The following is a 13,255-nucleotide window of genomic DNA, read 5'->3' as shown; positions in this document are numbered from 1 at the left end:
TTTGTTCATTTACTGCAGCTGAACTTGGAAATTACATCAGAAACAAGGACATACTCATTTTACTGCTCAGCTCTTTCATCAGGCATTTTTATTAAGTAGAAACACCCCTTGAAGATTCAAGTTACAGCAGAGAAACAGGAGGGGGAGAAGAAGGGGCTGCTTAACCTTCTTTCCGTTGCCACTTGCTATAATGGAACTCAGGAAGATCCTCCAGCTTCCACAAAGAACCAATTTCAGTCACTTGTGAAGGAACCTGGTTTTAATTACATATATCCAACTTGGACTTTAGAACACTACCTGCCACAACTCCAGCAGTCCTCTTAACAACAACTTCTTCCTAGACTCCACCAGATGGGAGCAGATGGCCTCACTTCCAAACATTAGCATTTTCTTAATTGTATCACTCTTTCTGATACTTTTCATTTATTTTTTTGCTCAAAACAGTCACAGAGTGCAGCCAAGGGTTGATTTTACACTGACAAAAAGCTGGAAGGGAAAAGGATCGCAGGTGGAAGTAGAGGTTTACATTTAAGCCATTTCCCATCTTCAGCAGGCTCAGCAACTAGTCCCTTAACTTTGCACTTGCAACTTGGCTACAGTGATCCATGTAACGGTCACTTCCAGATTGGACTACTGTAACTCATTCACTCAATGTGGGCCTACTCTTGTATCTGATCCAGAGGTTGCAGGTAGTGCAGAATGTAGTCGTGCACCTGCTATCTGCAGTGTCTTCATGGGCACACGTTCAGTCAGTGCTGTGTGAATTGCACTGGCTGCTGATAGAGTTCCAGATGTTTCAAGGTGTTGGTTTTAACCCTTAAGGCCCTGAGCTGCCAGGGACCACCACAGCTGCCCAACTGCTTGTCCCCGTACATTCCCTGAAGGGCCCTATGTTCAGCCAACCAGCATCTGCTGGTAATCCCTTGCCCAAAAGATGTCCATCTAGTCTCAGCTAGGGCCAGGGCCTTTTCAGCCCTGGCCTTGACCTGGTGGAATGAGTTCCCAATAGAGATCAGGGCCTGCAGGATCTCTTACAATTCCACAAGGCCTGTAAAACAGAGCTATTCCACCAGGCTTACAGTTGAGGCATTGGACATCTGATACTACTCAGTCTCTCCTGCTCCCCTCCCCTACAACTGCTACATTGTTTTGCCCCACTGCTACTGGCAGGGAGCTAGCTAACCCAGGGACTTTTGGATGTGGTTATATCTGAATATCTACAACTATGACATAGACTCGGGACAATATTGCTATCTTTATTCATTCCGACTGGAACTGATGTTCAAGTTTTTATGATATTATTGTTACGGTTTTTATGTTGTAACCCACCCTGATTGAGACCCATTTGCAGGCAGGGTGAAATAGAAATTAATTAAATAAAATTAAAAAATAAAAACTTTAACATTACATTCCGGCCTAAAAGATGGCCCAACTCGTGAGAAAAGCGTCACATATCTCTGGGCCTGTCCAGAAAATGGCACCAAGGACAGTCCACAGTAAGAAACTGCTTGGTGTTCAGAATGCAAACACCCACAGTTCACAACAGACCCAAGCCAAAATACTCCATTTGCAAAAGAATAAAGTAGGGAAAGGAGATATTTTGAGGATTACAATCTATCATTCCCAAAAGTAGTGAACAAACCTGAGCACAACATAAGCAACTAGTCCAATTTCAAAAACAATCCTTTAAGAATGTTTCTATTGGTTAATTATGTGTTCCAATTATTACTATTTATACTCTATCATATTTACAGTATCAGTTTAATCACAATACAAAAAAAGATTGCAATCAAAATCCACTTTGACAACTGGAAGGAAATGCACCTGCATGGCAATACCTGAAAGACACTAAGGACCAAACTGATAACAAAACTGGACAATTCATAATAATAATAACAACGATATCATCTACACACATTTCTCCACATTATTTTGTTTCAACAACTTTCCTACGATTTTTGTTGCAGAATTAATGCTTAGTAAGTTTTATTTGAACCACTCTCCCACTGCATCACCTAGATTTAGAGTTACCATATTTATCTCAATATGTTGCAAACATTATATTTGAAACAAATGGAGACTGGGTACTCACAGCTCCCTCTTGATCAACATCTGCTCCCATATGCAGCAAATATTTCACACATTCCAGATGACCTTTTCTTGCTGCCCAGATCAATGATGTAGTACCATACTGGAAAGAGAAAACACCTATTCAGTGATCTGATAAAGCAGAAGATGGAATGCCATAGATAGCATGATATACACAGAGGTCAGAAAATTTCCTAGTCCTCCAATAACATGAGAATGATCTTAATCATCAAGCCAGCTCTCCACAGGAAAAACTGTGGAGCCCTGATCCACCCCACCCCCAAATTGCATGGTGCCATTGGCTCTGCTTGCAGACTGACCTGAAGAGTGAATGCTTCTCACAAAGATGCCCCAACAATACTGCCCAGGCTGAACCAGCAGCTTATCTGGAGTTCCTTCCACAACCCTCCTTCCTGTATTTTGTATTTTGTTGAGCTGATGTTTTTTATGATTATATGCAGGGCTTTTTTTTGTAGCAGGAGCTCTTTTGCATATTAGGCCACACACCCCTGATGTAGCCAATCCTCCAAGAGCTTACAGGGCTTTTAGTACAGGGCCTGCTGTAAGCTCCAGGAGGATTGGCTACATCAGGGGTGTGTGACCTAATATGCAAAGGAGTTCCTGCTACCAAAAAAGTCCTAATTATATGCATTTTTAAATGTTTTTAATGTTTTGACTTTGAGGCACTGAACTGAGTAGCCTGAGCTGGGGGGAAAAACAGAACAAATATGCTCTTAATAAATAAATGCAAATAAAGTGCTAGGAGCACAAGAACCCACTTTTAGCTGCACAGGCTGCTGAGGCACTAAATGTGCAAAACCGCAAGACTGCAGAAAGGACCCTAAGATGGCTTTATGCAAACATTTTCAAAATGACCTGAAAGCAAAGTATGTTTAAAGCCCATAAACTGGAGTATTACATTCTAATGCTACAACTTCTCTGCTGCAGACTATCCCAACTCCTGTCAGTAAGACTAATACAACTCAGGGCACTAAATTTCATAATATTCTGAATAAATTTAATTTCTGAAGGTACCAGAGTTCAATCTGTAATTTAAAGAAAACACTAGTTTAGCCTACCTTATCAGAGCAGTTGACCTTAGCTCCATGTTGAAGCAGAAGTTGTACTATGCGAGAATGGCCTCGCCCTGCTGCCCAAATGATGGGATAGACACTGTATTGCTTGAAAAAGAAAATATGTTTAGACGCTTATAAAAATAAAAGTATATACCTTTTATCTTTCTTAGGAAACATTTATAAATTCAGATAAACTAGGAGACAGAAAAGTCAGTCAGTATTTTAATAATCTTCTAATATGGACAAGTCAATTCTGTTATAAGGAAAGCACTAGAAACAACCTTCATGAATTTTGAAAACTTGTAAGAATGAGATTCAAGACAGCTTGTTTTCAATGACAGATTCAGTCTATGGCCACAATCCTAAACTCACTGTTGCAGTGAAAAGCCCCATTCAATAACACTGTACTTATTTTTAGCAAACCTAACAACTCTTAATTTCAGAGTTCCTCTCACGATGATTCTAGTGTAACATGTAATAACCTTACCAGACCAGTGATGTTTGGGTTAGCTCCTTTTTCAAGAAGCAGCTCAGCTACTTCTGTACGGCCCTTGTAGCATGCCCACATGAGAGCTGTCCAGCCGCCCTGTGAAAAAGAAAAAAACAACAGTTTTAAACACAAGAATTTAAATTGTATTGTGTTCCCTTTCTAAGAGTAATAGAAAACAGGGAAAGGCAGTTCAAATCCAGACTCTGATGTCTCCAACCTGCCCCACACATATAATTTTCCCTGATGCAAACTGCCTTTCTCCAGCAGAGTTCTTTGCCCCCTCCAAGGGGAAAGGGAGAACACAAAAATACCCATCAGGTACCAATAAGTTGTCTCCAGTAAAGCAAACAGCTCTGGTGGAAGCACAATTTCCCTCCAGGAAACAGCACAGACAGACAGGGTTAAACCACTCTTTTCCTGCACTAGGATCCCAATCCAAGCTCCCTTTAACTGCTAGTAAGGATTTTAAGAAACAGAGATCCTGTTCACATATTTCCCCATTATGTATAGTAAAGATCTCTATTTTTAGCCAAAACTATGGAAGTCATAGAAGTTATACTAGTTTGCCATTTTATTGGTATCCATTACCATAAACATCCATAAGATTTGTAATTCAGAAATACAAGGATAACATTATTCAGATTCAAGATCATCGTCCATATAGCTCATTCATGGTTTTTAAACAAAAAACAACAAAGAAGGGGCGGGAAAGGTGTGCTAAAACTTCCCATTTCTGGGCTACTGAAAGTGTTCCTCACAAAGCTTCTAAAGAATCCTCAACTTTCTGCAAACCTTCAAACAATGGAAATTTTGCAGCTTTGGAGAAAAGGCACCAGATACACTGTTCATTATCCTAAAAACATACTGATTCCCTTATTATCATTCCTTATAGGGAAAAAAACAACAACGCAATTAGAGCTCATGTGTTAGTGGTTGAGAAAGGCTTAAAATATACAAATCCTTTGAAAGCCAAAGATACCATACCATGTCTCGATGTTCCAAGTTCACATTGCAGTTAAGTAACTCTGACACAATGGCAGTGTGCCCCTCTTTAGCTGCTGAGATAAGAGCTGTCCAGTTATCCTAAAGGAAAAAATAAAATTAGCATCCAGTTGGTAATTAAAAGCATATACTCAAGAGACTGCGCCAGTTAAAATAAACACTCATAAAAGAATGAAAACTCTGAAGAAGTGATTCCCATATCCTACACTACTTTATTAATAATGAATGATTGCAGGTGGCTGGGAGAGAGAGACAGGTAAAGTATGATCCAGTATGCAGAGTAGCACATACAATAGAATGAGAGCAGAAAAGACACAGCAAAGGAGGACCAGATCAACCTCTATACTCACCGAATCTTCCAAGTTGCAGTTAGCACCTTTCTTTATCAATTCTTGGACAATTTCTAAATTGCCTTGCTCAGCTGCGAGCATCAATGGAGTCTGTCCATTCTGAAAACACATAAAGAACTGTAGTTTGTAAAACTTATATACAATTAAAGAGCATCTGGATTCTGGATTGATGGAGAATAAGGCTGAGAAAGTCCTGGAGATTTGAAGGTAGAGCCTGGGGAGGGGTTTCACTGGAGTATAATGCCATAGAGTCCACTCTCCCAAGCAGCCTTTTTCTCCAGGGAAACTATCTCTGTAATATGGAGATTAGTTGTAATTCCTGAAGATCTTCACACCCCAGCCCTAACTGATTTATTTCAGTGTGGCACACAGGAGGGAAGAGGAAGGTAACCATAGCAAGTCTCCCAAACACAGCACAACCTTTCTTATGAAATGCAGGTGCTAGGGCTGGCATTTCAAGATTTTTTTGTCCTGTGGGGGAATCTTGCAACTGCCCACTGGGGGAAAAAATAAATTTCTCCCTGCACACCCTTGAAATCACAGCCCAGTAACAGAAAATAAATCATATTAGAACTACATAGAACTACATATACTGATTAGCTCTACTCTGAAATGAGCTGCTGAAGACCTATACAACTATCATGAAAACATATTTGTTCCATTTGTACCTTTTGACCCTTGATGGCCATTTCATATATGCAAGTCATCACCAGATATAAAACAAGTATAATTTCTTGAAATTAAATAAAAATAAAGTTAATTCTACATGAATTTTATATTGCTTAGTGGAAACAGGTATTAATTCAAAACAAATATTCACTTCCTCAAATGCAAAAGCAAATGAGAGAAACATTTAATTATGCCATTAAAGTAAAAGTGAATAAGATTTATTCACAAGTAAAAGTGACTAAAACTACAATCTTCATGGCATATACAGCATATGAAGATGTAGATATCAAGTTCTGGTCAACACTCATTAATCACATCTCTTTGATATAAATCAAATTAGGGTTTAATGATTAACTGTTAACAGCAACACGGTTCTTGCTAAAACTGACCTGTGCTGATCAAATCACACTTTTAAAATTACAAAAACAAAAATTAGTTACGCAGGCCTTAGGTGGCTAAATTCTGGCAGGTGTAATATTCAAAGCAAAAAATTCTCTAGTCTTGTAGATAACTGGTGACCTTCACAACTCTGAGAAGGAATGCATATAGCTGGCTAGGGTAGAATGGTTACTTATACAAAGTTACAAAGAATACAGACAGAATCAGAACAAAGCAGGCAAATAATCCAGACATGATAACATGGCAAAATCAGAGCAGAAGTGTATGAATACATAAGAAATGCAATCATGGCAAGACTCAGTTCTCGAAGGTAGAAAGTATTCAGAACGTGACACATTGAACCCTTGTTCCTCCAAAAAGCACTGGACTGAATACATGGGGCGCTTGGTCAAAAGGTGGCCTAAGTCACACAGGTTAGCTTCTGATGAAGAACTGTACTAAAACTTAATATGTCGTTTCTATTGCAATTTTTTTAAACCACCATCTACATTTGGCACATATTTCTGTGCTCTTTCAGAAACCTCCATACACATGTAGGAGGGACTATCATCTTAACTCATTGCTGTAAAAAATGCCATAACATGACTTTAAACAACAGGGAGACAGACCATAAATCACGTCTAAGACCATATTAAACATTGATGATGATGACCGTAAATCTAAAATAAGACAACTGCTATCTCTAAAATTTAGGATCTTCCCAATTTAGTATCAATTTTTTTAGAACATCAAGGTTAACTGGATGGCCCATCATTTATTTTACTTTCCAGAGGTATGTAACATGCCCCAAAGATGGCTCAGATCTTCAAGGCATGCCTATTTGTTAATGGCATTCAACATTTTTCTAAGTCATCTTGGGAATTTATCTTACCTCATTCCTCTCATCCACATCTTTGCACTTCTCAAGAAATGCCTTCAATGCAGGAACATTTTCTTCTTCCACATACGTCACCAAACTCTGAGACACAAGACTTGACATCTTGGAATAAAAGATCAGGTTCCTTAGTGCTGTTTATCTGTATCAGAAAGAGAGACAATTTTAGTCTCTTGAACCAGAGAGCGTTATCAAGCTTTCCATACCACAAGAAAACGCTGAGTTCCTGCTGCTCTGATATCCCGATACCATGCCTCCCTCCATTATATACTATTGAGATTGCACCAAAAATGTTCTGGGAGCTAGAAAGAAAACAGAAGCAATGCATAGTTCTGCAAAAAGGCAGGGAAAAAACCTTTATTATAAATAACAAAGCTGAGTAGTAATGAACTGGCAGAGTAATAGGATAAGTGACAGACCATGCAGAATAGAAAAATACAGGCTTAGATGCTTCAGACAGGGTTCTGTTAGAACAAGTGGACTACGTGGCTAAAATGGGTATTATAAAAAGAGTTTGACCAAACCAAAGAATTAATTCAAGACAATATGGTTACATTTTTTCAACTAGTATTTTCTTGCCTGAAATAAAATGTTTAGAATGCCATTTCCATATAGACTTTTTAAAAATGAAGCATTTAGGTAACACAATTCAGGAATTTAAACCCTTCCCCAGCACTGACAGTTTTGCTAACCAAAACCAGCTCCTTCCAAGCTCATTGTTAACTCAAGAAAGATAAAAAGAGAACAAACTCCTTTAACCTGCCCTTTGTCCCTTTCCAGCATTATAACAGCACAAGGGGTGTTCAATGAAAGTTAATCATCCCCCCCTTCCCCCACACACACCACAACCCCAATATGAACTGGGGCTCCATGTGGCTGCTTTTTCTCTTTTATGCTGGGAAGATACATTCAAAACATCAGTTCTAGTTCGGAACTACATAAACAAAGTTTATAACTGACATCTCAGCTACTGACATACAGAGATTTTGAAAACAGTAGCAGCATAGTAAGTAGAACTTGCCATATACAAGACACATACCCAGTTCTGTGGTGATAACTCAGAAATCTTTAACCAAATTGGTATTGCTTGGTATGGTATAGTATTGCTTGAGAATTGATTGCAGAATTTTCAGATATACTGCTGCCATTCTACTAAACCTTTGAGTAATCTGATTGCTAGATTTTTCACTTTCCAATCTGTCTAATAATTTCAAGTTGAAAACAGAATGTTTTATTACCCCATTCATTACCCCATTTTATTTCCTCAAATGCCTGATCACCCCCACCTTAGTTACACTACTCCTGTGATAATACAGACCTCATTCTAGTGAGAGGAGCAACCAATTTTACACATTTCAAACTATTATTTAATTACCTTGTTGCTGAGTCACTGAATTATTTTCTCTAACAGGGAGAGCTCCTGTTTAAATCCAAGAGGCAGCCAATCTGCTGATAACAGAATATGAAAAAAGAAGTTTCACTCAAGAATCTGTTAGGAAAGATAGGACTACAAATGCAGTTTTAAAAGGTTAAAGTAATATGAAAATAAGCTATTTGCAGCAAAGAAATTCATGACTTTGCACAGAGTTGCAAGAGTCTTTCTGAAGCTTTCACCATGTTAAAAAAAATGTAATGAGAAAAAATAAAGTAAGGCATGCAAGTCTGGAACACAGAACTGCAAACAAAGCAAGCTGCAGAAGAGAAGAGGGGGCAGTTTCTACTAATTCTTACTTCTGGCTGCAGACCCCAGTGCTGCATCTCACCCGAACCATCCCTACAAGTGCCCCAGCCCTCAGGAGCAAGTGGGATAGGGGAGACACAGTGAAAAGGGGTGGATAGCAAAAAATCCCTTTACCAACATCATTCTGTTCACAGTTCTACAAGATCTATAACCCATCATCAAAAGAGAATGCTCTTCCCTAAAGCTTCTCCAAAATGCACAATCTTGAAAGCACAGCCTTGTTGACAAGTAATGCCACATGAAAGCCTAACCTGAGGTATGAGATTTTGCGAGTGTTAGAGTAACCCCCAGCTAGTAATGGATTGAGCCAGGAAGGGGTGAACCTCTAGATGCAGAAGAGGTGTGATATGTGTGGAAAGCAGTGGAGGGAAACAGGACTGCCCTGTTGCAGAGTTTAAACCTTAATCATAGGCTCTTAACACCTTGTTTAAGGGCTGTGTTATCTAATGGGGAGATCATTTGGGACCCTCATTTTGGAAGCCTGGTACATGGAGGGTTCAGTGGAGACTTCTTGAGCCACCAACAAGAAGAAAGAGATGGGCTTTGGGGGACAGCTGTGGAGGAGGAAAAAGTTAATTGTTTGGACTTCAAAAGATCACTGTTCTGTTGTGTTCCCAAAGTAGAAATGATTTATTCTGTTTGAATTATTGCAAGATTCATTTCAAGTTGTGCCCCACAGAACCCACAAACAAGCTACCTTAGCACAAATGCAACTGGTATGCAGCCACCCCGATCCTGCCAAAATCTGGGAGCCGTTATGCCTCCAATCTATTGACAGCAACGCAGCACTATGCAAGATCTCCAAAGGATGGAAGCATAGCAACCCACTTGCAGTCTGATGCTGCACAATCGACTTCACCTTAGTGGAACTCTACCCCCTCATTCTACTGTATGGCAATTTAAATCATGGTCTTGGGGACACACGCCATGTTACATTCTATGTGTACACAGATGAACTGTGTGTATGCGATATGCTATCAGCCACAGCTCACAGCTTCACAGGGCACGGATTATCTGGTATTGCATATGCAGTGTCCCTAAGAAAACCGACCCCAAGGTAATGCAGGAAGTTGAACAAAATAGTAAACATAAAGGGCAAAAAGTTCAGGTGCTGAGGCAGCAGATAACAGCTGTTGTATTTATAAACCTTGCACTTTGCCTAAAACAAACAAGTCTAATTCTTTAGAGAGATCAACCTCAACTCTTACAGCCAGCCTTCCAGATTCTTAATTATAAACCTACGTCTCCGTGTACCCTTAATACTCCTATAGGCCTTCAGTTTTTAAAACCATCTTTCCACATTTAATCACTGTGAACTGAATCATGTGTAGAACAAAGATGCCCAGGGTGTAAAAACTGCACCTACTCCTCCATTGTGTTACCATTTGTCAATTAAGTTTATACCCTGCTTTTTGAACATGAAGGTCCTCCAAACTAGTTTGAACTTGCCTCTAAAATGCCATCATTTGTTCCACCCGCACATCAGGGGGAGGGACAGTGGCTCAGTGGTAGAGCATCTGCTTGGTAAGCAGAAGATCCCAGGTTCAATCCCCGGCATCTCCAAAAAAGGGTCCAGGCAAAAAGGTGTGAAAAACCTCAGCTTGAGACCCTGGAGAGCCGCTGCCAGTTTGAGTAGACAATACTGACTTTGATGGACCGAGGGTCTGATTCAGTATAAGGCAGCTTCATATGTTCATCTGTTCCCAGGCCCATAGCCCTCACTCTGGGGTCTGGTCCTACTATCAACTGCACCACCTTGACATCATCTTGCTGCCCTCATCACTTACCTCATGCTGGGCCCAGTCTTCTGAAGACAAGCCAGGCAGCATGTACAGGCAGGCACACATTACTACAGATGTCTCTGCTAGAGACCGTTTCATAGAACTACCAAAGTCACAGGTTCTCAGGTTTACAAGACCAAAGCATTAGCTTGCACTATTATCTAGCAGGTATCTAGATACACTGAAAATGCAACAATTTAAAGTGATCTTGTTTCCTTTGTACCTAAACATGATTTAAATTGCCAGTGTAAAGCAATCTAGACCACCTTACCAAACATACCGTATGTGTCCCTAGCTGTAACTACTACCACTATCTACCTACTTTCCCTCCAAGGGCAGGTTAGTGAAACACAGAACAAAAATTTGTGCAATTATGAGGTGATGTCACTGAATGAAGAAAACACAGGAATGCTGATTAAGCCTGTAACTTAAACACAAAAATGACTGCCAAAATACTGTTATATAAATCAGCGATAACGTACCATATATCCATTATTAAGTAATGATTTCATTAATTCACACACAAAGATTTTTTTAAAGGAAAACAGACTCAAAATATCCAACATATGGTTTAGATCCTGTCTAGCATTTCTACAGATGCAAAGACTTATGCTTCTGGCATGCAATTTTCCCACTTCTTCCCTACTGTGGGACCCTCAAATGCCCCAGAGAAACAGCATCTAAGCCCGTATCTTAACTCAACATACCAACTTCATTGCAAAGGGAACCTGCACTGCTCACTAATGTTGTATAATAAATATTCTAGAGATAAAACATCAGTTTCGGTATTTGGCCTCTCTTGACAATTGACACTTGAGACACATACAAACAAGCATGCACAGAATAATTAATTTAATTCTGGCATTACTGCACATTTGCATGTCTTTTATATATTTAGTGCTGAGACAATTAAAATGTAGACTTTTTTCTGATATTCCGACAGACTTTCGATAAACATAATTTCATGTCCACCACTGGTACCTGCAGCAATTAATTTATACCTCATGATCATTTATACCTTATGATGAATTTATACCTTATTGGAATCACAATGTGGAATAACTAGCCAAAACAGGAGCAGATGAAGAGTAAGGGAGATGCGATAGCAATCCCAGAGAAGACGTTTTTACATGCATGGGGTACACTCCATTAGAGACAATGCCTACTTAACCACGTTGTTCTTCATAACTGAGATATTCTACCAGTCATGATTAGTGGTTTCGAATCTTATTTTGTCAGTAATCAGTCAGAAACTTTTAATCCAAACATTTAAAAGCCTGACCAGTAACAAGATAACTATGGCTTCCAATAAAGTGCTTGTCAATTTCTGAAGTGTCTCAGATATGATGTATAGTGTTTATTCTTAAAATCTTGCCCTGCCTCTACCTGGCAACAGAATATGCACAACAAGAAATAAAAATGATATCATCTGAGACAGTACAGAGAAGAATAAAGCAGCAGGACAACTTTTCCATTACTGGCAAGATCGACACCCATTCTCAACATACAACAAAACTATTTGGCACCCACTGCCCTGCACATCTAAGTTTCGTCCTCGGTTTTAAAGCACAGCTTTTAACATGCAAAATAGAGCAATTAGATGAAACACAGACCAAGACTTAAAGCCCTGCTACTTTGTAGGCAAGTTCTTCTGATCCACACTGTAGTTTTAACATGTGTGGCTGGATCCTGGTATAGCTGCCCTGCCACTACAACCTCATTACTCAGCTCCTCCACAAGAGTTCCCTGATGCCATCTCACACAGCCTTTGTACTGCCATTCTAAGGGCACAGCTACATCATGAGTTATAGAATTCACCTGGTTACAAGTTAGGAAGTGGTTAGCTAAGGACATGACAGAATCAGGCAACATAAAAATCCTCTCTGCACTGAATGCAGAGATGTCAAGAACATCAAGCACTAGGCCAGGGATGGGGTAGCAAAATGCCACACTAGCAATGGGTACACCAAAATATACAGCTAAGGTGATGTATATAGACACAGCTAAGCAATGTTCCACAAGAGTTATGTCCCAAGTTTTGATAGGGAGAACACACGTGAATAAAGGGTGTGTTTAAGGGCAGAGATGGCCACCACATCTTGTTGTCTTCTTATATGCCACCCAGGTCCATCTGTTCTCAAGTCTCAGTTGCACTGCGGACTGGATATCTCTCTCAGCAATTTTCATATCCTCTCACGTCATTCCCTATGAGTGCAACTGGAAAAGGGCAGGCAGGCTTTAAAAATGGAACTGTACATATGCAGCTCAACATGTACATATTAAGAGCTGGCAAGACTGCAAGCCATTGAGTGCTACAGTTAAGACTTCTGCTTTTGTCCAACACAAAAACCTCATGATTTCCCAGTTTTTCTGATGATGGTCTTATTCATAAGCCAAAGCATCATCCAAAACAGTGCTATATTTCCATTAACTTACGGTTGCCTTCAGCAGCATTAGGTTATTTTTCACAATGAAGGCTTACATTTGGCCATGTTTTAAGCCAGCCCTTATGCATTTAGAACCTGCGTTGGCTGAACTGCTTATTTATTTATTTCTTCTGATTTTTCTCCCAAACCAGCACCATTTGTATAGAGCAGCAAATGCACAGGAAAAATCCACATGTGCTTCAAGCAATAGATCTTTAATCAGAAGGACCGTTCTACCAGACTTTTTGCCCAGTAAGTGTGCCTGGAATGGCAACCTTAGGTATGAATGTGGCTGTGAGCTATGGAGTGGGCACCACTGCTTTAGAAGAGCTGCTGCACACTGACAGCATTTCAACCCA

General features: G+C 39.8%; 1 protein-coding gene across 3 annotated transcripts in view; it reads right to left on the bottom strand.

Annotated features, from left to right (window-relative positions):
- The window catches only part of KIDINS220 (kinase D interacting substrate 220), a 63,789-nt gene extending 56,695 nt beyond the window's left edge, over nucleotides 1–7,094 (bottom strand). For all 3 annotated transcript variants that reach the window (XM_060234130.1, XM_060234139.1, XM_060234149.1), the window contains exons 1-6: nucleotides 6,946–7,094; nucleotides 5,007–5,105; nucleotides 4,639–4,737; nucleotides 3,652–3,750; nucleotides 3,168–3,269; nucleotides 2,093–2,191 (exon numbers count right to left, since the gene is read on the bottom strand). In XM_060234130.1, the coding sequence (XP_060090113.1) occupies nucleotides 2,093–2,191; nucleotides 3,168–3,269; nucleotides 3,652–3,750; nucleotides 4,639–4,737; nucleotides 5,007–5,105; nucleotides 6,946–7,053 (606 nt within the window). In that variant the 5' untranslated portion in view covers nucleotides 7,054–7,094. The remainder of the gene's footprint in view (nucleotides 1–2,092; nucleotides 2,192–3,167; nucleotides 3,270–3,651; nucleotides 3,751–4,638; nucleotides 4,738–5,006; nucleotides 5,106–6,945) is intronic.
- Between the last annotated feature and the right edge of the window lie 6,161 nt (nucleotides 7,095–13,255).

This window comes from Heteronotia binoei, chromosome 1 (genome assembly GCF_032191835.1).
Source record: "Heteronotia binoei isolate CCM8104 ecotype False Entrance Well chromosome 1, APGP_CSIRO_Hbin_v1, whole genome shotgun sequence".
Lineage (NCBI taxonomy): Eukaryota > Metazoa > Chordata > Lepidosauria > Squamata > Gekkonidae > Heteronotia > Heteronotia binoei.
This window is presented reverse-complemented; position numbering and strand designations above follow the sequence as displayed.